This window comes from Tasmannia lanceolata, unplaced genomic scaffold, assembly GCF_043159265.1.
Source record: "Tasmannia lanceolata isolate RefF3 unplaced genomic scaffold, GAP_Taslan_0.1 ptg000002l, whole genome shotgun sequence".
Lineage (NCBI taxonomy): Eukaryota > Viridiplantae > Streptophyta > Magnoliopsida > Canellales > Winteraceae > Tasmannia > Tasmannia lanceolata.
This window is the reverse complement of record NW_027518679.1, coordinates 21643294-21667191: the sequence shown is the minus strand read 5'-3', so window position 1 is coordinate 21667191 and position 23898 is coordinate 21643294. Positions and strand designations below refer to the sequence as shown.

The 23898-nt window shown below is 41.5% G+C and overlaps 2 protein-coding genes across 2 annotated transcripts; both read left to right on the top strand.

The window, feature by feature from the left end:
- Nucleotides 1-2801: 2801 nt before the first annotated feature.
- LOC143889487 (uncharacterized) lies at nucleotides 2802-4283 on the top strand. The gene has a single exon (XM_077393721.1). The coding sequence runs from the start codon at nucleotides 2802-2804 to the stop codon at nucleotides 4281-4283; it is 1482 nt and encodes a 493-aa protein (XP_077249836.1).
- A 4886-nt stretch (nucleotides 4284-9169) lies between these two features.
- Nucleotides 9170-17031, top strand: LOC143887864 (uncharacterized). Its single transcript, XM_077392124.1, has 3 exons — nucleotides 9170-9318; nucleotides 13454-16701; nucleotides 16814-17031. Exons 2-3 carry the CDS (start codon nucleotides 13624-13626, stop codon nucleotides 16820-16822), a joined length of 3087 nt encoding a protein of 1028 aa, XP_077248239.1. The 5' UTR covers nucleotides 9170-9318; nucleotides 13454-13623; the 3' UTR covers nucleotides 16823-17031.
- The last annotated feature ends 6867 nt before the right edge of the window (nucleotides 17032-23898 follow it).

Below are 23898 nucleotides of genomic sequence, written 5' to 3'. Positions count from 1 at the left end.
CCATTTCTAATGAGAACCTATGGTTTGATCAGTTATATTTGTATACGTTCAGTTTCACTAGGTTAGTGGCCTGTACATATCGTTCTCGTGGTCACCATTTATTTGTTACCCTGTGATTATGTATCCGCTCTTTTGTTGTGTCATAAATTCATCTTATGTATACATTGCTCAATAGGATTAGATCCTTACCTGTCTACCTGTTTTGTCTTAAGATTTGGCCGATACCTCATTCGCTATCCTTATGACCATGGTCTATCATTTTGATCCTCTTGATCGCACAGTTGATGATATTCATCGCCAGATTTAGATCCGGTTTGCGACCTACTTTTGTCATTTTATGGCCGCAGTCTATTTTCTGATCTATTGGTTATCTCATCTTTGATGAAAAATTCAATGTCCCAGATTGTATCCTTCCCCTATAATTGATCATCAAGTTTATCCCTTTCATTTGTTTATGGATATCTCCTTTCTCTCATGATTTTGTCTTGTCTGGGTGTTAGGTTTGATCATGTCGAACAATGTGTTGAGGAGTTGGATAAATGAGACTCTTAAAAATCTTCCGCGTGAGCATTCAGAAAGGAGTATGGCCGAGAAGTTTATTAGTACATTCAATCATTTGAGCATACTCGGCATAGACTGGAAATTTCTCCAAGCAGCTACCAATCTTTGGGATCCTACTCTTCATGTCTTTAGATTTGGTTCCTTTGAATTTTGTCCTATCTTTGAGGATTGGTGTGTCCTATTGGAGCTCCCATTGGAGGGACTCTGGGTTCAACCTCTGAGTCCAGATGACCCTCATTCCCTTTTCTGCAAATTGTTTAAAAATTTCACGGTTGATGCTCTGTCATATCTCACAGACACAGGCGTGCGAGTCCAGGACCTCATCAAACTTTTTTCTAAAAATGTTGACCCTACTGACTCCCGTTTTCAGAGTTGTCGACGTAATGCTTTGATTTTTGGTGTCTTCGCACGTTATGTGCTTCGTGGAGATTCTTATAATGCTCCTTTGGCCCTGTTAGCTGTGGTGGATCAAATCAATGAAGGAAGGAATCCTGTTCCCACCACACTCGCGGAATCTTTCTCCGGACTGGACCTTATTGCTCGTTAGGAGGTTCATGATAATTTCTTTGGATGTGTAAAATTACTGTACGTATGGCTTTGTGAAAAGCTCACTATCCTCCAGCCAAAAAGCCATGATAAGTACACCCTGAAGGATTTCTCATCCTGGCAACCAATGGCCAACCAATCGCAATCCATTGATGAGCGGCATAATTGGTTTCAGCATGTGGAGGAAACTCAGTTTTGTTGTGTGAGTCATTCTTGCTTGCAAGTTATCACTAGCACTTACCCGTATCCCTTTGTGTATCTTATGGGTTTAGAAAAGTCAACCTTTTATGCACCAATCCGTTTGCTTCATCAGATCACGAGATATCCTTGTCCTCCCGGAACTGTAACACCTCCTTTGTGTGAAAAATTATCTCCTGATCTCATTTAGTCCATCGTAGCTAAAAGAGGTTTGCCTTAACATCTAAGGTCCGACGTGGGGAGTTACCGGGGAAGCTTGCAGGCAAAAGAGCTCGGATGCAGAGCTTTGAGGATCTTCGGCCTGAGACTATCATTTCTTTATTGTCTTCATTTGTTTTACTTGAATATAATCAGAGTCAAATATTGTAAATCTGATTTCATTATAGATGAAAATATAAAGAAAAGAATTTTACTTAATACATGTTATAGACAGTCAGCGATCCATAGTTTCATCATTCTATATGTAACCAATCACTGGCATTGTAACCTATCAATATAGTCAATACAAAGGATGTTTGTTTTTCTTTTCTCTCTATTGGTGCAAACTATCTTATTTCATTTGTCAATCATTTAATCTAGTTTGTTAACTTCCAAACAGGATTCTGAAAGATAGCAACCATCGCTCCAAAAAAGGACATCCAGGTCATACCTACCTGGTCTAGACCTACCTCAGTGTCTAGACTTGTTCGTCACTTTGATTCCCCTGTGTCATCAACAATACCTTTACCATCTTCACCAGAGTCTTCAGGTTCCTTTGAAGTAAACCAAATGGCTGACTCGACTGACCTTCTGTTGAGTATGCAAGAGATGATGAAAAACCTCACTCAGGACATAGCAGGAATGAAGGAGGAAATGGCAAACATGAAAACTCAAATGAGTGATAAGGCTTCAGCATCTAGAGGTCACATACTTCCACCTCCTCATGCTGCATCTCCAAAGTTGAATAGGCCCGCTATCTCTCCTTTTGAGGTAGATTTAGATGATGAACAATACGCTGCAGAGTATTGTGCTCCAAGGGTCGATAGAGAAAAAGAAATGTTTGAGAAGTTTGGCAAATTGGCTCATGAAATGGAGCAGATGAAGTTGCAGGGGCCAAAGAAATTTGATGTCTCTGAGTTAATACTGTCTTCGACAGTATCTTTCCCGCCAAACTTTAAAGCTCCTGATTATGATAAGCATGATGGAACCGGGTGTCCGCGTAATCACATGAGATGGTTTATCATTCTATCCCAGCAATATGGTCTAAGCCGTGAACAGATGGCCCAGTTGTTCCCGATCTCTTTGACATGAATTGCAAAGAAGTGGTTTTTAAGGCTGAAGCCGGAAGAGGTGAGAACCTTGGAAGATATCTCTGAGAAACTGATAGAGCAGTTCTCAATGGAAGAAGGCATTGAGGTCATGAAGAGAAACCTAAAGCAGCTGAAGCAAGGTCCTCAGGAGACCTTTACTTACTTTATCAGGCGTTGGAGACGTAAATCTGCCCAACTAAGCAGAGAATGTCCGAATCAGATCAGATAAAGTTAGTTCTGAAGAGTTTGTCTCCTCATTACTTTCATTTCTTGGCGCCGCAGCATTATCCGAGTTTTGACCATCTGATCAAGACTGGTACTCAGACGGAGGATGCTATAGCAAAGGGTCTGAGAGCAAAAGTTTCTTCTGAGATCCGAGAGGGTAAAAGGCTTGTAATTCAGCCCAAGGAGGTTCATGCTGTCAGTTACACCAGGCCTGCGGCCAGAGTTGTTATAGAAGCTGCGAGGGCACCAAGGAGAGGTAACTTTGACAGGAAGTTTGATCCTCTTCTGTATCCTATAACAATGATACTCAAGAGGCTGATGAAAGATAGGAAGATCCGGCTCTCGGATATTAAACCTCCACCCACTCCCTTACCAACATTCTGGAAGATGGATCAATACTGTGAATATCACAAAGGTCAGGGGCACCCGACCGAAAATTGTTTGGCCTTGAAGCATGCAATCCAGAATATGATTGACAAGGACGAGCTTGCAGTTGAGCGACCGAATGTTACTCAGAACCCGCTTCCTAACCATCATGCTATGCCTCCTCCTACTACCAATGCCATATTCACTGATGAATCTTTGCTTGATCCGTCAACCCTCATTTGTGCCATTACCACAGAAAAAACCTATATGATGAAGTTTGACGAGGGGGAGCTGAAAGCGGTAAAAAAGGAGCATTATGTAATTTCCTTCGATGACGACGAATTTGATGAGTCGTCTTCGTCTCAGTCTTGTGTATTTCAGACTGACAGTGCCAGAAATGCAAAGAAAGCTACGTATGTCCTGAGGGCTGAGGATTTCAAAGAAGCAAAAAATAGTAAAGCACCATATGTTTTCCGTATGGAAGATGATGAGCTATTGTTATTAGATGACCAGTGTGACGAGATGCGTCACATGACCCGCGGCGGACGTGTATTCAAACCTCAGGAATTGTGTGTAGAAAATCCTGCAAAAGTTGCAAGAAATGCAAAAAATACAAGGCAGAATAAGGTCAGCGTTGACGAAGAAGATGAGAATTTGCTGAAACAGCTGAAAAAGACTCGGGCTAATATCTCAGTATGGGGTTTGCTCATGGCCTCATCCAAGCACAGAAAGCTAGTCCTTCGAGAGCTTAACTCAGCGCAAATCTCTATTGACACCACTCCTGATGAGTTGGTGAGCTTGGTCGCCATGACAAGAGCGTCTAAGATCTTATCTTTCACTGATGATGACCTGCCTCTTGAGGGCCGAGACCACTCCAAATCTTTGAAAATCACAGTCGTTTGCAATAAGAAAAAGGTGTCAGAGGTGTTGGTCGACAATGGCTCTGCATTGAATGTCTACCCGCTGAGTACTGCGACAACCCTTGGATTTGGTCCTGAGGATTTTATCCCATCTGAGCAGGGAATTTTAGCGTATGATGGCACTCGCAGGGATGTGATCGGAACTTTGGTCTTAGAAATACAGATTGGAGGAGAGTAATTTGAAATAGAGTTTCAGGTCTTAGATATCAAAGCTTCGTTTCTGTTGCTACTCGGTCGTCCGTGGATGCACAAGGTCGGGGTTGTTCCGTCTACTCTTCACCAAAAACTGAAATTTATTCATAAAAATCGAGTGATAACTGTGAAGGGAGATCCAGATCTTGAAGTATGGCAGATTACTCAAGCCCTGGTTGTGGGAAAGGCTGATGATATTAGTTTGACTGGTTTTTCTCTTGAAGTGACTGCAATCACCTTTGAGGAAGCTATGAATGAGGAAATTTGTTTCCTGACCAGTACAAACTCGAATGTTATAAAGATGATTCGCCGACAGGGGTACATACCAGGTGCCGGTTTGGGCAAATATCATCAGGGTTTGACTGAGTTTCCCATGTTTAAAACATTCAATGGTTTGTTCGGACTGGGATACAAGCCTACTAAGAAAGAAATTAAAGAAATGAAACAATTGATGTTGAAATGGATAGAGTGTCGCCGAAGAGGGTTAGAATTACCAATGGCGCCGATTAATTTGACAATGAATGGCCGGTTCCGAAAAGAGGGTGTAGATTTCCCTTTCTGTTGCTTTGCCGAGACTTGGCTAGATGAGAATACAGGGCTGAGGTTGCCAGGGTTCGAAATTTTCTTTGATCTGGAGTTAGAAGATGAGCTGACAAGTGTACAGATCACAGAGTTTGAACCAGAAACTGATTGGGCAGAACGTATAGAGCCGAGCCTTCTGGGTTCGTTGTTTCATGAGGAGCCCCAGATTGTTTCTGTCATTGAGCAGAGTGCATTGATTATGAATGCTACTCACTTAATCACCCCGGCAGAGGGACTGTTGACTAACTGAACCTCTCAGGTCATACCCCAGGTTACTTTCCAATACAATTGTATCCCTTCAAAAGAGTCAGTTGTCTGTAAGTATGCGTCAGTCTCTGAGTCTGGTTTGGAGTCTGTTTATTCTAACGATTCTTTTGATGCAGGTACTATAAAGATCGAGTCTCCTGAGGTCGGTGATGGTTATTCTTTTTCTAGCGAGGATAAGATAGAAATTGTTTCTGATAAAGTGTCTGATACTATTTTCTTACATAGTCCAGAGTCAATTGACACAAGCGTCAATATATCCGTTGAGTCTGTAAATGTGTTTCAAGAGTCTATTGTAAAGCCCGATGTGGGTAATTCATCATTTGATGTACTTGATTCAACATTCAATGAAATAAAGCATTCTTCTTCTGAGTACATTCCTGTCTCTACTTTTGTTTCTAATGTTTCTGCTTCAGAATCTGATAATCTTAATAATAACAATCAAGACTCCCCCTCTGATGAGGATGCCGACGACACTCCCCCTGAAATTAAACACATGATTCAACAGGAGGAGAGTCGCCGAGCAAAACCACTCGAAGAGGAAATTGAAACTGTGAATATAGGTAATGAAACCTTGATCCGGGAGATTCGAATTGGCAAGATTTTATCTCCTGAAGAACGCGAGGAATTAATCACCCTACTTAAGGAGTTCAAGGAAGTTTTTGCTTGGTCATACGATGACATGCCAGGATTAAGTGAGGAAATTGTTCAGCATCGCTTACCCTTAATCCCTGGTATTAAGCCAAAGAAGCAAAAACTCTGAAAACTCAAAACTGAATGGGAGTTGAAAGTTTATGAAGAACTAAAGAAGCTGTTAGAAGTAAAATTTATTCAAGTTGTTGAATATCCGGAATGGCTTGCAAACATTGTACCGGTGCCCAAAAAGGACGGGAAAGTTCGAATGTGTGTCGATTTTCGAGACCTGAACAAGGCAAGTCCTAAAGATCACTTTTCTCTTCCAAACATTGATCTCCTGGTTGATAATACAGCTGGGCATGCTCTTCTATCCTTTATGGATGGGTTCTCAGGCTACAATCAGATTAAGATGGCGCCCGAAGACATGATGAAGACAGCGTTCATTACTCAATGGGGTACTTATTGCTACAAAGTTATGCCATTTGATCTGAAAAATACTGGTGCTACATATCAGAGAGCTGCTACAACTCTTCCTCACGATATGATTCATAAAGAGGTCGAAGTCTATGTAGATGACATGATTGTAAAAGGCAAGACTCGACCTGAGCACGTTGTTGCCCTGAGAAAGTTCTTTGAGCGGATCAGGAAATATCAGCTTCGACTAAATCCGAGTAAGTGCGTCTTTGGTGTTACATTAGGAAAGCTCCTAGGGTTTATGGTCAGCGAAAGAGGGATCAAAGTGGACCCGCAAAAGATCAAGTCGATTCAAGAAATGCAGCCGCCGAAGACAGAAAAGCAAATCCGAGGTTTTCTTGGCAAAGTTCAGTATCTAAGAAGGTTCATAACACATCTGACGATGACATGCGAGCCTATTTTCAAGCTTCTGAAGAAGAATTCCTCGAAGAAATGGAATGAAGAGTGTCAGGAGGCCTTTGAAAAAGTTAAGCAATGCTATCCTTGCCACCTGTTCTATCACCTGTCATTCCAGGCCAGCCATTGTTGTTGTACTTGTCTATCACAGATACAGCGATGGGTTGCATGCTTGCTCAACAGGATCCAGATTCTAAAAAGGAGAAGCCTATCTACTACATTAGTAAGAAGATGTTGGAGTATGAATTAAAGTACACCGTTTTGGAGAAAACATGTCTAGCATTAGTTTGGGCTACCCAGAGACTTAGACATTATCTGCTATCAAACAAGGTTCTTTTGCTATCACGGATGGATCCGTTAAAGTACTTGTTTAAGAAACCCGCCCTTACAGGAAGGACTACAAGATGGTTGTTGTTGTTATCTGAGTTCGACATCACCTATGTCACTTAGAAATCAGTTAAGGGGCGTATTGTTGCTGAGCAGTTCGCTAATGCACCTGTTGAAGAGAATGTTTTTCTCAAGGTAGATTTTCCTGATGAAGAAATCATGGATGTTGAAGAAGAGACTTCGAGTACTAAGTGGCTTATGTACTTTGATGGAGCTGTCAACAATCGAGGACAGGGAGTAGGAGTTGTGCTTATATCCCCTCGGAAGAAGTATATTCCTGTTTCTACCAAGCTGCAGTTTGAATGCACGAACAATATGGCCGAATATGAAGCTTGTATCGCTGGACTTGAGGCAGCCTTGGCTTTGCAGATTCAAGACATTGATGTGTTTGGGGATTCTATCTTGATTATTTGCCAGATTAATGGGCAATGGAAAACTCGAGAAAATAAGTTGATCCCTTATAATACATATTTGGAATCTTTGGTCAGGAAGTTCAAAAACATCACATTCACTCACTTGTCAAGGACCAGAAATCATTTTGCTGATGCTTTGGCTGCTTTGGCCTCGATGTTAGATATTTCTGTATCAATGGAGGTTCAGCCACTAGTTGTCAGACTTCAGTGGGCTCCTGCGCATGTGAATGCTATAGAGATTTCAGCTAGGTGTCAGATGGGAAGCCTTGGTGCATAGATATCAGAAACTTTATTTCAGGAAAGGGACATCCTTCAGAAGCTTCAAGCAAAGAGAGGAAGACTCTTCAAAAGTTGGCTGCCAACTTCGTTATTTGTGGTGAAGAGCTGTACATAAGGTCATTTGATGGCATACAACTCTTGTGTGTATAAGAAGACAAAGCTGTAGTGCTTATTGAGCAGACACATGAGGGAGTTTGTGGACCTCATATGAATGGGGAAATGTTGTCAAGAAAGATTTTGAGACTTGGATTCTATTGGCCCACAATGGAAGCAGACTGCTTCCCATTTGTGAAGAAATGCCATAAGTGTCAAATTTATACAAATCTTATTCATGTCCCTGCTTCGGAGCTGCACTCTTTGACTTCGCCGTAGCCGTTTTCAGTCTGGGGAATTGATATAATTGGGAAGGTTTATCCAAGATCTTCGAAGCGGACATGAATACATTCTGGTCGCGATTGATTATTTTACGAAATGGATTGAAGCTGCTTCGTATATGTAGACACCCCATTTTGACCGGACCCAAGTTCGCTATGCTTGGACGTGTAGACACCCCATTTTGCTCTGCCTTAAGAAATTAGGGTTTTTCCATCGGTTTTCCAATGTCTTTCCTTTCCGCGTCCGTTTGTTACATTTCTAAATATTTTTGGTCGTTTCCGCCATGTTTCGTATTTTTCTGTTGAATATTGAGAAGGGTTATTCATGAGAATCCGAGCAAAAGAGAATGTGGGACCCACTGGTGTGGGACCCGTTTGTGTGGGACCCGCTGATATGGGACCCGCTGGTGTGGGACCCGTTTGTGTGGGACCCGCTTGTGTGGGACCCGCTGATGTGGGACCCGCTTGTGCGGAACCCACAAAGTGGGACTCACCATTAGCATGACTTAACTTTCTCTACCATTTCCACCAACTTCATTTTTCCCTTTAAAATAACACCATTATCTCCATTACCATTATATATTCCATTATTCCCACCACCATTCCCACCATTACCATTATATATTCCATTATTCCCACCACCATTCCCACCATTACCATTATATATTCCATTATCCCCACCACCATTCCCACCATTACCATTATACATTCCATTATCCCCACCACCATTCCCACCATTACCATTATATATTCCATTATCCCCACCACCATTCTCACCATTACCATTATATATTCCATTATTCCCACCACCATTCCCACCATTACCATTATATATTCCATTATCCCCACCACCATTCCCACCATTACCATTATATATTCCATTATTCCCACCACCATTCCCACCATTACCATTATATATTCCATTATTCTCCACCACACCCACCATTCTCATTATTTATTTCCACCTCTCCACTAAGTTTTTCACTATATAAAGAGAGGTGATGAGAGAAAAAAAGGAGGGGAGAAGGAAGAGGGGAAAAAAAAAGAAGAAAAAAAAAAAAGAGGAGAACAAAAAAAAAAGGAAGAGAGGGAGAGAAAATAAGAGAGAAAGAGAGAGAGGAAAATATAAAAACAAAGAAGGAAGCGGAGCGGATCGCACGTCGGCCGGATTTTTGGATTTCTTTGGCTCTTGGATTCGGCGAGGAACTCATCACAGGTAGGTACACTGTTTTCGGAATTTTTTAGAATTATTTGGTATATTTTCGGATTTTTGCATGATTTTTAACAAAGAAAACTAAAAGATATACTAAACAGATTCCACAAATAATGAAATTTCGTGGGAAAATAATATGATAATGATACATTCTACCATGAATTTGTGAGAATTTTTGGATTTTGTTTGGTATATTATTTTATGCATTCTTTGAAAATTATCAGATTTTGGGAGAATTGTTACTGATGTCAAATCACAGATACAATTCTCCAAATTTTTACAGTAGTCTTAAATTCTATACTTCTTGCTTCTGTAAAATTTTCAAGTGATTTTGATCTTGTTTCATATGAGCTGTAGTGTTAATTCATAATCTGGTTTGAAATTTAAAAAATCCGAAACTGATAGTAAATAGTTTTCTAAATTCATGGAAATCTTACAGCATGCTATTTTCACTTATATCTTACTAATGTAGAAATTTCATGGAATTTAGATTTCTATTTCTAGTAGTTTCTGTGTTATTTTTGCAATCTGGTCTTATTGTTGTTAAATCAAAATTAAATATGAGCTTAATGTACAAATCCACAAAATTCATCCCGTAAGCTGCATGGATACCCATCTTACTGCTGTAGAAATTTTGATTCATTTCGAATTCGTTTGCTACAGTTTCACTTGTAAAAACACTCATATGTTTAAAATTGATAAAATCCATTGAAAATCCGAAATTAATTGAAAATCATCTGAAAATTTCTAAAGAACCTTAAATCTCTGTCACATGTTAACTCATTAATCCATTGAAACAGAAATCTTAGGGTCTTTAGATTTCCCTCGAAAAATGGCCAGTGCATCCATAATCGTATCCCAATTGCAACCAATCTTTGACAATTTAGATATTTAAGCTATAACATGTTATTGGCTCCGAGGTTACTGTCCACGGAAATCCTGAGATCTGCCAGGCAATAAGATGCTATAACCTAAGTATTAAATTGCGCAAGGAAAGAGCGCACGATTCCCTCCCTTGGATGCCATTCTGGGCCGAAATTGGTGTACCCATAGGAGGCATGCTTTGCCTCATATAAGAGTCTTTGACTCATTTGTTTGTGTGATGTTGTTGTCAGTGAGTCTTTGACTTGTGTTTCCATCTCTTTTAGGGAGTCTTTGACTCGTCTATCCTTTAGTTGTTATCAGTGGAGTCTTTGACTCGTTTTTCCACCGCTATTAGAGAGTCATTGACTCATTTGCTCATTTGTACCCTTCTTTAATATTTTTAGTTAGGAGTTTCTCCTTTAGAGTTGTTGATTACTTCGTTTTAATTAGAGGCTAACTCAGTCTTATTAGAGCTTTGCTTGCTTGGGATCTTGGATCGTTTTCTCTCTTCTTGGGACGCTATCTTTCTTGTTATGGTTCGTCTCTTTGAGACGTTAGTTGTTTGTTCGGGGTTTCCCCTTTTGGATTTAGGGCTTTGCCCTAGTTTGTGGTTGTTCTTGCGTGTTCCCTTTAAGATTGAAAACATCTAAAGGTCCTGAGCATTGAAAAAGCTTTAAAATCCAAAAACATTAGAAATTTAAAACTCAAAAACATTTGAAAACTTTAAAAATATCAAAAACATTTGAAAATATAAAAAAACCTTAAAAAATCTGAAGTGTGAGTGTTTCTTTTAGAAGCGTAGTTTGAGAGTTCGTTTTCGAACTACGTTGGCTTGATCCTCTTCCGAGGTACGTAGTGCAGCTTGGGATTTACATCCCAAGTCCAGCCAAACTTTTTTTGTAAATAAACGTTTTAAACCTTCTTCAAAAACCTTTAAAATATTGTTTTCAAAAGACCTTCCTCTAGAGTTAGGAGTTTCTCCTCGATAGAGAATTTTAGAGTTAGGGTTTTTCTTTTGATAGGTTGTTTGATTGATTGTTTGCTGTGTGCTTGTTTTAGAGTTAGAGGTCTGTCCTAGAGTTATAGGAGCGCCTCCGTCCGGTCAGTTGGCGATCCACATCGCCGAGTGATGACTAGAGTAGGATACGCTAGTCCACCCTTGGTTTTCCTTAGGAAATACAGCCTAGTCACACATAGGTTGTAAGAACCACCTGCATCAGCGTAGGGCTAATCTGCATTTAGTTAGGGCATATAGGGTGTCCTAAAATTCACAATTCACTGGAATTTAAATAATCGTACAATAAACTTTAATAATTGGTCCGGTCTTTTAGATCGAGTTTAGGATAGAGGGCTAGGTGTCTTAGGCATCATAACTTAGAATAGGCGCGAAGAACTACGTTGCCTTGATTCTCGTGGAGGCGGGGATACGTAGGCTTCTTTGGATGAATACCAGACCATCTGAGGACTCGGGCTAATCACTTTTAAAACTGTTGAAACAATCAAATCACTTAGGATTTTCCATGAAATTAGAATTTTAGGAGAACTTTCACTTAGATTGAATCCAAACCAATTAAGAAATCAAGATACACATTTAGGATTCACATTGAAATTAGATCATAGGATGCATGTCACATAGATAGCACATTAACAAGAGAGTTGAATGAGCCATTAAAAATGAATTTAAAAGAGTTAACTTTTGGAATTGAAGACCGATTATCGGGCAGGAATGGTGCATGTGGTTGATAAATCCCCATACCTTCCATTCTTGTAACCAGGTAGTGAGTCTAGATTTCTGGTTAATTATGGGTCCTAGATCCCACATCTAGGTGGCGACTCTGTCAGTCTCTTTTGTGTGGAATTCGGATTGCCTTAGTGATCCCAAGTTCACATAAAAGATGAATTAAAATTAATAATAAAAGGCACACGCCAATCGCGTGGGTACGAGAGACCAAGAGATAGTGCGTGGCGGCTCTCGCGCCACCACCCCTCTCGCGGGATCGGGTCCCACAGACTGGCGACTCTGCTGGGGACCACCTAACTTCATTACAATTCCAAAGGATAACTCATTTGAATCTATTTCAACTGGCTCATGAAAACTCTATCTCTTTTATGCTTGTTAGATTAGTTTGTATGCTTTATTTTCTCATCACATTTACTCAAACTTAATCTAACAAAACCTGAAGGCATCATAGATTGCGCGAACTTATTGCACACACTTACATCACTTTCATCTAAACCCCTGCATCTCACATGCACACACGTCCTATTTTAGGAACCCGGAGTGTTATCTAGCATGGTTGACTGGGATTTCATCACCTGGTGCCTCTGTGCTAGAGAAGCATTCCACCCTTAGCCTAGTACCTTTATGGTACGTAAACGGATCTCTTGTTCACGTACTGATACGCCGGACACTGGTACAGTATATCGAACATGGATTCGCGCTAAGGGAACTCTTGGCCTTACCCCTAGATTAACCCACACATGCATGTAGTATACGAACACATGTGCATCACGTGTGTGAGCCTAGTTTAGGATATCTTACCCAATTGTGTGTGTGAGCCTAGTTTAGGATATCCTACCCATTTGTGTCTAGATTAGGCCGTAGTCCATCTTTCAATGGCTACGATCGGTCCTAGGTACACAAACAAAGTCATGAGTCGAGATCCTCTCTCCACTCCGCTAGATTAGGGTTAGGGTTGATGCCTTCAGGTAACACTGATAAAATGTGCGAAAATTAAAAAACTTTTCCTTTGGGGTTAGGATGTAAATCCCATTCATTTCCAAAGATCTCATAGGATTAGTCATTCATGATCCATCTGTTGAAAGCAATCTTATGCTATCTCATCTCATCTTGATCTCATCTTGTTGTTGATATCCATCATTCAGATTTTAGATCTGGTCCTTGACCCGACTTTTGTCATTCTTATGGCCATGGTCTATTATCTGAGCCATTGATTTTTCATTGATCAATGTTTACCTATCATATATCTTTTACCTCTGGATCATATCGAAATCATTGATGAAAAAGTTTGATCTCACCTGTATTCTTTGAGTGCATGATCGTTGCTGAGATCGAAACTTATTTTGATTAGGGATGTTTATCGTTCCTGACTCTTTCATTCCCAAAAGAAGAACGGTTATACCCTTAAGGAATAGATTGAGGATTCTTTCCAAATTAACATACCCGTTGATGTATTTCAAGATTACTCTTTTCTCTATTTGTTCAGAATCTTTATCTCATGATTATTGATCTAGTATGTTAACTTCCAATCAGGATTCTGAAAGATAGCAACCATCGCTTCAAAAAAGGGCACCCAAGCTAAACCTACCTGGTCTAGACCTACCTCAATATCTAGACTTGTTCGTCACTTTGATCCCACTGTGTCACCAACAGCACCTTTACCATCTTCACCAGAGTTGTCAGGTTCTTTTGAAGTCAACCAAATGGCTAATGATCCAGTGGACCCCATGATAACTATACAGGAAATGTTGAGAAATATGTGTCGAGATATAGCAGGGTTGAAAGATGAGGTGACTCATCTAAAAGACCAGAGTACTCAAAAGGTCTCTACTTCTAAAGATCCCGCCATTCAGCCTCCTCCGGCCACATCTCCTAACCTCACCAGACCAGTCATCTCTCCCGTAGAGATCGATCTAAAAGATGAGCAATATGCTGGGGAATACTTTGTCCCTCCGGTTAACAAGGAGAATGAGTTGTTCGATAAGTATGAGAAGATGGCTCGTGACATTGAGAGCATGAAGGTTCAAGCGTCCAAGGGATTCGATATTTCTGAATTTCTGATGTCCCCTAATGCCATATTCCCGCCTAAGTTCAAGGCACCAGACTATGACAAATATGATGGAACTGGGTGTCCGAGAAACCACGTCAGATGGTTCATCACTCTTTCCCAGCAGCATGGCTTAAGTCGAGAGCAGATGGCTCATTTGTTTCCTATGTCTCTTATAGGGGTAGCCAAAAGATGGTTTTTGAGGTTGAAACCAGAAGAGATTAGGACATTAGAAGAAATCTCTAACCGATTCGTAGAACAATTCTCCATGGAGGAAGGGATCGAGGTCACTAAAAGAGATCTGAAGCTGTTGAAGCAGAATCCTCAGGAGACATTCACATCTTTCATTAGGCGCTGGAGGCGCAAGTCTGCCCAACTGAGCCATAGAATGTCAGAGGAAGACCAGATAAAGTTGGTCCTCAAGAGCTTGTCCCCGCAGTACTTTCACTTCATGGCGCCGCAGCACTATCAGAATTTCGATCATTTGATTAAGACCGGCACCCAGATCGAGGATGCTATTGCTAAGGGCCTCCGAGCCAAAACGCTATCTGATGTCCGAGAGGGGAAGAGGCCTATGATCCAACCGAAGGAAGTACAAGCAGTCAGTTATACCAGACCAGTGACCAAGCCTGTTGATGAAGTTGTTAGACCAATGGTGACGAAGCAGTTCAGGCAGTTTGACCCATTACCATTTCCACTGCCCATGATACTTAAGAAGTTGATCAGAGACAAGAAGATCAGACTTCCGGATGTCAAACCTGTACCTAATCCGCTGCCCGGAAACTGGAGAAGGGATCAATACTGTGAATATCACAGGGGCCCGGGACACATGACTGAGAACTGTTTGGCCTTGAAGCACGCGATTCAGAACATGATCGATAAAGATGAGCTTGCAGTTGAAAGGCCGAATATCACTCAGAATCCTCTCCCCAACCACCGTGCTGTTGCTCCTCCCACTACAAACGCTATCTTTGTAGATGAGCCCATCCTTGATCCCTCTGCTCTCATTTGCGCTATTACATCTGATAAAACATATGTTTTGAACTTTGACGATGAAGAGCTCAGAGAATTCAGAGAAAAAGAACCTTATGTGCTGTCGTTTGACGATGCTGAACTCGCTGAGTCATCTTCAGCCCAGTCATATGCGCTTCAGAATGTTGGTCTGGAAGAAGCAAAGGAAGCCACCTATGTTCTAAGGATGGAGGACTTTGAAGAGGATGTCAGTAATGCACCTTATGTTTTCAGAACGGACGAAGACGAACTGCTATTGCTGGATGATCAGTGTAACGAGATGCGTCACATGACCCGAGGTGGGCGAGTGTTCAAACCACCAGAATTGAGTGTAGAAAACCCGGCAGGGGTTGCAAGAAACTCAGAAAATCAGAGGCAGAATAAAGTGAGCGCAGACGAAGAAGATGAGAGCCTGTTAAAGCAGCTGAAGAAGACTCAGGCTAATATCTCGGTATGGGGTTTACTAATGGCCTCATCGAAGCACAGAAAGCTAGTCCTTCAAGAGCTTAATGCAGCACAAGTTTCTGTTAATACCTCACCTGACGAGCTTGTCAGTCTCGTAGCCATGGCCAGAGCTGCGAAAACATTGTCATTCGCTGATGACGATTTACCTCCTGAGGGCCGAGACCATACTAAGCCTCTTAAAATCACAGTCTTCTGTAACAAGAAGAAGGTGCCAGAGGTGTTGGTTGACAACGGCTCTGCACTGAATGTTTGCCCATTAAGCACCGCAGCAACCCTGGGGTTCAGTCCTGAGAATTTTATTCCATCCGAGCAGGGTATTCTAGCATATGATGGCACTCGCCGAGATGTAATCGGGACTTTGGTCACTGAGATACAGATTGGCGGAGAAGACTTTGAGGTAGAATTTCAAGTCTTAGATATTAAGGCTTCATTCTTACTGTTGCTTGGCCGTCCTTGGATGCACAAGGTCGGGGTTGTTCCGTCTACTCTCCACCAAAAACTGAAGTTCATTCGCAGGAACAGAGTGATAACAGTAAAGGGGGATCCTGATCTCGAGATAGGGCAGATCACTCCGGACATAACTGGGGAAAGATCCAAAGATGTCAATTTGACGGGGTTTTCACTAGAGGTAACTACGATCACTTTCAAAGAGGCTTTGAATGAGGAAATTTGTTTCCTGACCAGTACAAATTCGAATGTCATCAGAATGATTCGCCGACAGGGCTATATGCCAGGCGCCGGGTTAGGCAAATATCATCAAGGTTTGACCGAGTTTCCTGTGTTCAAAACATTCAATGGTTTGTTCGGACTGGGTTACAAGCCTACAAAGAAGGAAATTGTAGAGATGAAGCAGTTGATGCTGAAATGGGCAGAAAACCGTCGTCGGGGCTTGGGGCTACCAATGGCACCCATTGATTTGAAAATGAACGGTCGATTCCGAAAAGAAGGCGCAGCCTTTCCTTTCTGTGGCTTTGCAGAGTTTTGGTTGGATGAGAGCACAGGTCAGATGCTTCCGGGGTTTGAGATTTTCTTCGATCTTGAGCTAGAAGATGAGCCAGTGGGTATGCAGATTGTAGAGACAGAGTCTGAGGCTGATTGGACAGAGCACATAGAGCCGAGTCTTCTGAATTCACTTTTCCAAGAAGGGTCACAGACTGTGGCCGTGATTGGCAGGAGCCCGCTGATACTTGACCCAACTCGTCTTATCACCCCGGCTGAGGAACCTCTGACTAACTGGACTTCTCAAGTCCTACCCCAGGTTATTTTCCAGTACAAACGAATCCCTTCAGAAGAGTCAGTCGTCCATAAATACGTGTCAGTCTCCGGGTTTGATTTAGAGTCTATATCTTCTAATGAGTCTTTTGATGCAGGTACCATAGAGGACCATTCACCTAAGATCGGCGACGTTTCTTCCTTTTCAAGCGAGATTGAGTTGGAGTCTGTTCATAATAAAGCATCTGTTGCTGTTTCCTTTTATAGTTCTGAGTCAGTTGACGCAGGTGTCAACATTTCCATCGAGTCTGTAAAAATGAGTCCAAAGTTCATTGTACCCCCCGATGAGGGTAATTCGTCTGTTGATGTATATGATTCAAATTTCAATGAAATGAAGGATTCTTCTTTTGAGTACATTCCTGTCTCTATTTCATCTGCTGAATCTGCTATAAAATCTGATAATCTTAATAATAACAATCAAGACTCCCCCTCTGATGAGGATGCCGACAAAACTCCCCCTGAAATCAGACATATGATCCAACAGGAGGAGAGTCGCCGAGCAAAACCACTTGATGAGGAAGTTGAAACTGTGAATATTGGTGATGAAACCTCAATTAAGGAAATAAAGATTGGCAAAACTTTATCCCCTGAAGAACGCAAGGAATTGATCACCCTGCTTAAAGAGTTCAAAGAAGTTTTTGCTTGGTCTTACGATGATATGCCAGGATTAAGTGAGGAAATCGTCCAGCACAGATTACCCTTAATCCTTGGTGCTAAGCCAAAGAAGCAAAAACTCCGAAAGCTCAAAACAGAATGGGAGTTGAAAGTCTATGAAGAAGTGAAGAAATTGTTAGAAGTAAAATTCATCCAGGTGGTGGAATATCCTGAATGGCTCGCTAACATAGTACCGGTGCCCAAAAAGGACGGGAAAGTCAGAATGTGTGTTGATTTTAGAGATTTAAACAAAGCAAGTCCTAAAGATGACTTTCCTCTTCCAAGCATTGATCTCCTGGTGGATAACACTGCTGGGCATGCTCTTTTATCCTTTATGGATGGATTCTCAGGGTACAATCAGATTAAAATGGCACCTGAAGACATGTTGAAGACAGCGTTCATCACTCAGTGGGGTACATATTGCTACAGAGTGATGCCGTTTGGCTTGAAAAATGCTGGTGCTACATATCAGAGAGCCGCCACGACTCTTCTTCATGATATGATTCACAAAGAGGTTGAAGTTTACGTTGATGACATGATCGTAAAGGGGAAGACTCGGCCTGAGCACACTGTTGCCCTGAGAAAGTTTTTTGAGCGGATCAGGAAGTATCAGCTTCGTCTGAACCCGAGTAAATGTGTATTTGGCGTTACGTCAGGGAAACTCTTGGGGTTTATGGTCAGCGAAAGAGGGATCGAAGTGGACCCGCAGAAGATCAAGGCAATTCAAGAAATGCAGCCGCCGAAGACAGAAAGGCAGATCAGAGGTTTCCTTGGCAAAGTTCAGTATCTGAGACGGTTCATAGCACATCTGACGATGACATGTGAACCCATTTTCAAGCTTCTGAAGAAGAATTCCTCGAAGAAGTGGAATGAAGAGTGTCAGGAGGCTTTTGAAAAGGTTAAGCAATGCCTATCCTTGCCCCCTGTTCTTTCACCAGTTATTCCAGGCCAGCCGTTGCTGTTGTACTTATCTATCACGGATACAGCGATGGGTTGCATGCTTGCTCAGCAGGATCTTGAGTCTAAGAAAGAAAGACCCATTTACTACATCAGCAAGAAGATGCTAGAGTATGAATTAAAATACACTGTTTTGGAGAAGACTTGTCTCGCATTAGTTTGGGCAACCCAGAGGCTTAGACATTATTTGCTTTCAAACAAGGTTCTTCTGCTTTCACGAATGGACCCTCTAAAGTACTTGTTTGAGAAACCTGCCCTTACAGGAAGGACTGCAAGGTGGTTATTGTTATTGTCTGAGTTCGACATCAGTTATGTCACTCAGAAATCAGTTAAGGGGCGGGTTATAGCTGAACAATTGGCCGATGCTCCAGTTGAGGAGAATGCTGTTCTAAGAGCCGAATTCCCTGATGAAGAAATTATGGATATCGAAGAAGAAGAGGTTCTCAGTACCAAGTGGTTAATGTACTTTGATGGAGCCGTAAACAGTCGTGGGCAAGGAGTAGGTGCAGTCTTGGTCTCTCCGAAGAAAGAATACATTCCTATCTCCATCAAGTTGCAGTTCGAGTGCACCAACAACATGGCAGAGTACGAAGCCTGTATTGCCGGACTTGAAGCAGCCTTAGCATTGCAGATTCAAGATATTGATGTGTTCGGGGATTCCATCCTGATCATTTACCAGATTAATGGGCAATGGAAAACTCGAGAAGATAGATTGATCCCTTATAATATGTATTTGGAATCTCTAGTCCAAAAATTCAAGAGCGTCACATTTACTCACTTATCAAGGACCAGAAATCATTTTGCTGATGCTTTGGCCACTTTGGCCTCGATGTTAGATATCTCCGCTACAATGGAAGTTCAACCGTTAGCCATCAGACTGCAATGGGCCCCTGCGCACGTAAATGCTATAGAGATTTCAGCTAGATGTCCAGATGGGAAGCCTTGGTACACAGATATCAGAAACCTCATTTCAGGCAAGGGTCATCCTCCGGAAGCTTCAAGCAAGGAAAGGAAAACTCTCCAGAAGTTATCTGCGAATTTCATCATTTGCGGTGAAGAGCTATATAGAAGGTCATTTGATGGCATACAACTCCTTTGTGTTGATGAAGATAAAGCTGCAGAACTTATTGAGCAGACTCATGAGGGTGTTTGTGGACCTCATATGAACGGGAAGATGCTATCTAGAAAGATCCTTAGACTTGGATTCTATTGGCCTACAATGGAAACAGACTGCTTCGCATTTGTAAGAAAATGCCATAAGTGTCAAGTCTATGCGAATCTTATTCATGTTCCTCCTTCGGAGTTGCACTCCCTGACTTCGCCGTGGCCGTTTTCGGTATGGGGAATAGACATCATTGGGAAGATTTATCCGAGATCCTCGAGCGGACATGAGTACATTCTGGTGGCTATTGATTATTTCACAAAGTGGATAGAGGCTGCATCTTATGCTTCCATCACTTCGAACACAGTTGCGAAGTTCATCCGTACCAATATAATTTGCAGATACGGAGTACCTCACGAGTTGATTTCAGATAATGGATCACATTTCAAGAAAGAAGTGTTACACCTGTGTGAAGAGTTCAGGATAAGGCATCACAAGTCGTCTCCTTACAGGCCGCAGACGAATGGGGCCGTTGAAGCAGCAAATAAGAACATCAAAGTCATTATCAGTAAGATGACTGAGACATATAAGGACTGGTCGAACAAACTTCCTTATGCCTTATGGGCTTATAGAACATCGATCAGGTCTTCAACAGGCGTGACTCCGTATTCTTTGGTGTACGGAATGGAGGCTGTTCTCCCTGTTGAGTTAAGAATCCCCTCTTTGAGAGTGATGGTGGAGGCCGATCTGCCAGAGTCAGAATGGGCGAAGGCCAGACACAATGAGCTACAGATGATAGATGAGAAGAGGCTGAGAGCCTTATATCATATCCAAGGATATCAGAGACGGATTGAGAGAGCTTTCAATAAGAAGGTTCGTGTCCGAGATTTGAAGCCTGGAGATCTTGTATTGAAGTCCTACAGGGCACCGGTATTTGACCCAAGAGGAAAGTTCAGGCCAAACTGGTCTGGTCCTTACATTGTTGATGAAGTCCTGCCTGGAAAAGCCGTAAGACTGCTCAATGAAAATGGAGAAAAATTAAATGAACCTACAAACCTGGATCAATTAAAAAAATATTATGCTTAAGTACACCAGGAGGCCATCCTTGGACGATTTGAGCTTCAAGCCAATACCCAAATGTTTTAAACTATTTGCAAACCCGTTGGGCCTAGAAAAAAATGAATAATGAAACCCCTTTCCGCTAAAAGAACCTGTGAGCCAAAAGCAAAATCAAAATTTCTTTGTTAAACTTAAACCAGGGGCATCTTTTATGACTTTCGTCATAAAAGATTTTAAACCCGAACTACGCGTGACCTGATTCCCAATTTCTTTAAGGATACGTAGGCAGTCTGGAGGATCCAGATTCGGTCCAGATACATGCAAACATACCAAAGTCTAACCGGTTTGAACCTAAGCCCACCCGAAAGTCCTTCTGGTGTACTCAGGCCCAGGTTTGTAGAGAAACAAAAAGAAAGAAAAATGATGGAGTCTTAGACCCGCTAGACTGAAAACCCGCAAGGGCTGTCTAGGCAAAAGTTAGGGTCATTCACCCGCTAAGCTGAAAACCCGAAAGGGCGGCTTAGGCAAAAATCAGGGTGCTGAGCCTGCTGGATGGAAAATCTGCAAGGGCAGACAGTCCAGGCAAAAATTAAGGCATATGGTCCGCCGAATCGAAAACCTGAAAAGGCGATTTGGTCATGGCAGTGACTTCATGGAGAGAGGACAAGGCTTTAAAAAGCCAGCTAAACTTTCGATTTTCTCTGGCACCTTCTCAAAGTCTAAGTAAGCACCATCAAGACTTCTTTTGGTACTCTTTGAGCCAGAGAAGTTGAAATCGAGCAATCTGAAGGGAGGATAACCATGGCAGAAATCCTGAAAAGAGGGTTGAAACACCTTTAAACACGGTATTCAAAAGACTCTAAGAGAGTGGCTTTTACCATTTTTTTTGTTTAAAAAAAAAAAAAAAAAAAAAACCCTATCAGACTAAGAAGCAGATTTCAGTCTATCTTGGTATTTGAGTCAGGTGTCCGTCAATGTCCTCGTTCGTTGTTTGTCAAAGTCTTTCCTTTGTCAAGTCGAGTTCAATTCTTCAGAGTCCTGTTCCTCCCCAAGCCGGGGTGGCAAAAAAAAAAAAAAGAGAGAGGAGGGAAAGCAGAACTCTCAGAGAAGCAGAGAATTTATGGCCCCTGTGAACAAGTGCAAAGCAGAGCAATTCAGAGGTTGATAGGCTTTCAGCCCAATTCCAGCATTAGCAGATGGTAGTGATGAAGCAGGATTTTGAGCAGAACCATGTTCTTGTATTTTTAAGAGCCTTATAAGCCCAAGTGTTCATCAGAAAAGTTTGTAACCCCAAGTGTACATTAATGAAAGCCTTTGGCCCATTTTTCTTGTGTTGCTCTCCAAATGAATTTTGTTATGGAAGTAATCATACTAGGGACATCTTTTATGACTCACGTCATAAAAGATGTCAAATACACATTGATATTTGAAATGGACATTCTCCTCAAATAAGACTAGAGAGTTTGAACACGCTCTTTTTGTTCAAGCTCTCCTGTCGAGTATTTGGCTCGTGTTGCTTTGGTAAAGCTTCAATCTCTAAAAATAAAAAATAAAATAAAAATAATAAAAAAAATAATAATAAGAATGACTCTTTGAGTGTGGCATTTGGGACTTTTTAAGTGTCCGCAGCGTGTCCCTACCTAACAAGTTGGGAGTCAGGCATACCTGCGAGGGGGTTTGTATGGATCCGTGTTGCATGACGGGCATACAAATCTGGATTTATATGGAACCGTGTTACACCACGGGCATATAAATCTGGGGTCTTATGAGATAATTTAGCAATTCCTTTGTTGATGTGAGACTCTTTGAGTAGTTGAGACCCTTCGAGTGTTACAGACTCTTCGGGTAGTTGAGACTCTTTGAGTATAAATGTTTTGGTGTATTTAAGACTCTTTGAGTAGTTGAGACCCTTTGAGTGTTACAGACTCTTCGGGTAGTTGAGACTTTTTGAGTATAAAGGTTTTTTGTGTGTATTTGAGACTCTTTGAGTAGTTGAGACCCTTTGAGTGTTACAGACTCTTCGGGTAGTTGAGACTCTTTGAGTATAAATGTTTTTGTGTTGATTTGAGACTCTTTGAGTAGTTGAGACCCTTTGAGTGTTATAGACTCTTCGGGTAGTTGAGACTCCTTGAGTATAAATGTTTTGTGTTGGTTTGAGACTCTTTGAGTAGTTGAGACCCTTTGAGTGTTACAGACTCTTCGGGTAGTTGAGACTCTTTGAGTATAAATGTTTTTGTGTTGGTTTGAGACTCTTTGAGTAGTTGAGACCCTTTGAGTGTTACAGACTCTTCGGGTAGTTGAGACTCTTTGAGTATAAATATTTTCGTGTCGGTTTGAGACTCTTTGAGTAGTTAAGACCCTTTGAGTGTTACAGACTCTTCGGGTAGTTGAGACTTTTTGAGTATAAAGGTTTTTTGTGTGTATTTGAGACTCTTTGAGTAGTTGAGACCCTTTGAGTGTTACAGACTCTTCGGGTAGTTGAGACTCTTTGAGTATAAATGTTTTTGTGTTGATTTGAGACTCTTTGAGTAGTTGAGACCCTTTGAGTGTTATAGACTCTTCGGGTAGTTGAGACTCCTTGAGTATAAATGTTTTGTGTTGGTTTGAGACTCTTTGAGTAGTTGAGACCCTTTGAGTGTTACAGACTCTTCGGGTAGTTGAGACTCTTTGAGTATAAATAGTTTCTTTGATGTGTTTGAGACTCTTTGAGTAGTTGAGACCCTTTGAGTGTTACAGACTCTTCGGGTAGTTGAGGCTCTTTGAGTATAAAGGTTTCTCTATGTAGTTGAGACTCTTTCGAGTATAAAGGTTTTTGCATGTGTTTGAGACTCTTTGAGTAGTTGAGACCCTTTGAGTGTTACAGACTCTTCGGGTGGTTGAGGCTCTTTGAGTATAAAGATTTCTATGTGTTTGAAGCTCTCTGAGTGTTTGATTTGAGACTCTATGAGTGTTACATACTCTTTGAGTAATTTGATTTGATATTCTTTGAAGGGTTGATTTACGTCTGCATCGATAGTGGTCTGCTTTCTTTGAGGTAATTTTATTGGGTTCGTTTTCTTAAAAGCTTTGTTTTAACAGAGTATGTTTGTGTTTGCTTTAATAGAGTCTTTGCGTATTGATTTAAACAGTTGAGTCATGAGTATTAGGGAGAGACTATCTCTTTGAGTTGTCGTTGCCGAGTTAAGAGTCGGTGAGAGGCTATCTCCCTATTGTTGGTAGAGTTTTATCTCTGTGAATATCGTTTTAAAACTAAAAACCCAAAAATTTGCTTTGCTTTCGGGTCAGTCAAAATGTGTCGTCTGTTCAGCTTTGCCATTCGCGTGTTACACACGCTTTGCCAAAGAGGGGCATCTGTAGACACCCCATTTTGACCGGACCCAAGTTCGCTATGCTTGGACGTGTAGACACCCC

Bases quoted from the DNA above. Each gene is read 5' to 3' on its own strand.
- LOC143889487 (XM_077393721.1), top strand. From the start codon at position 2,802: ATGTCCGAATCAGATCAGATAAAGTTAGTTCTGAAGAGTTTGTCTCCT.
- LOC143887864 (XM_077392124.1), top strand. From the start codon at position 13,624: ATGGCTAATGATCCAGTGGACCCCATGATAACTATACAGGAAATGTTG.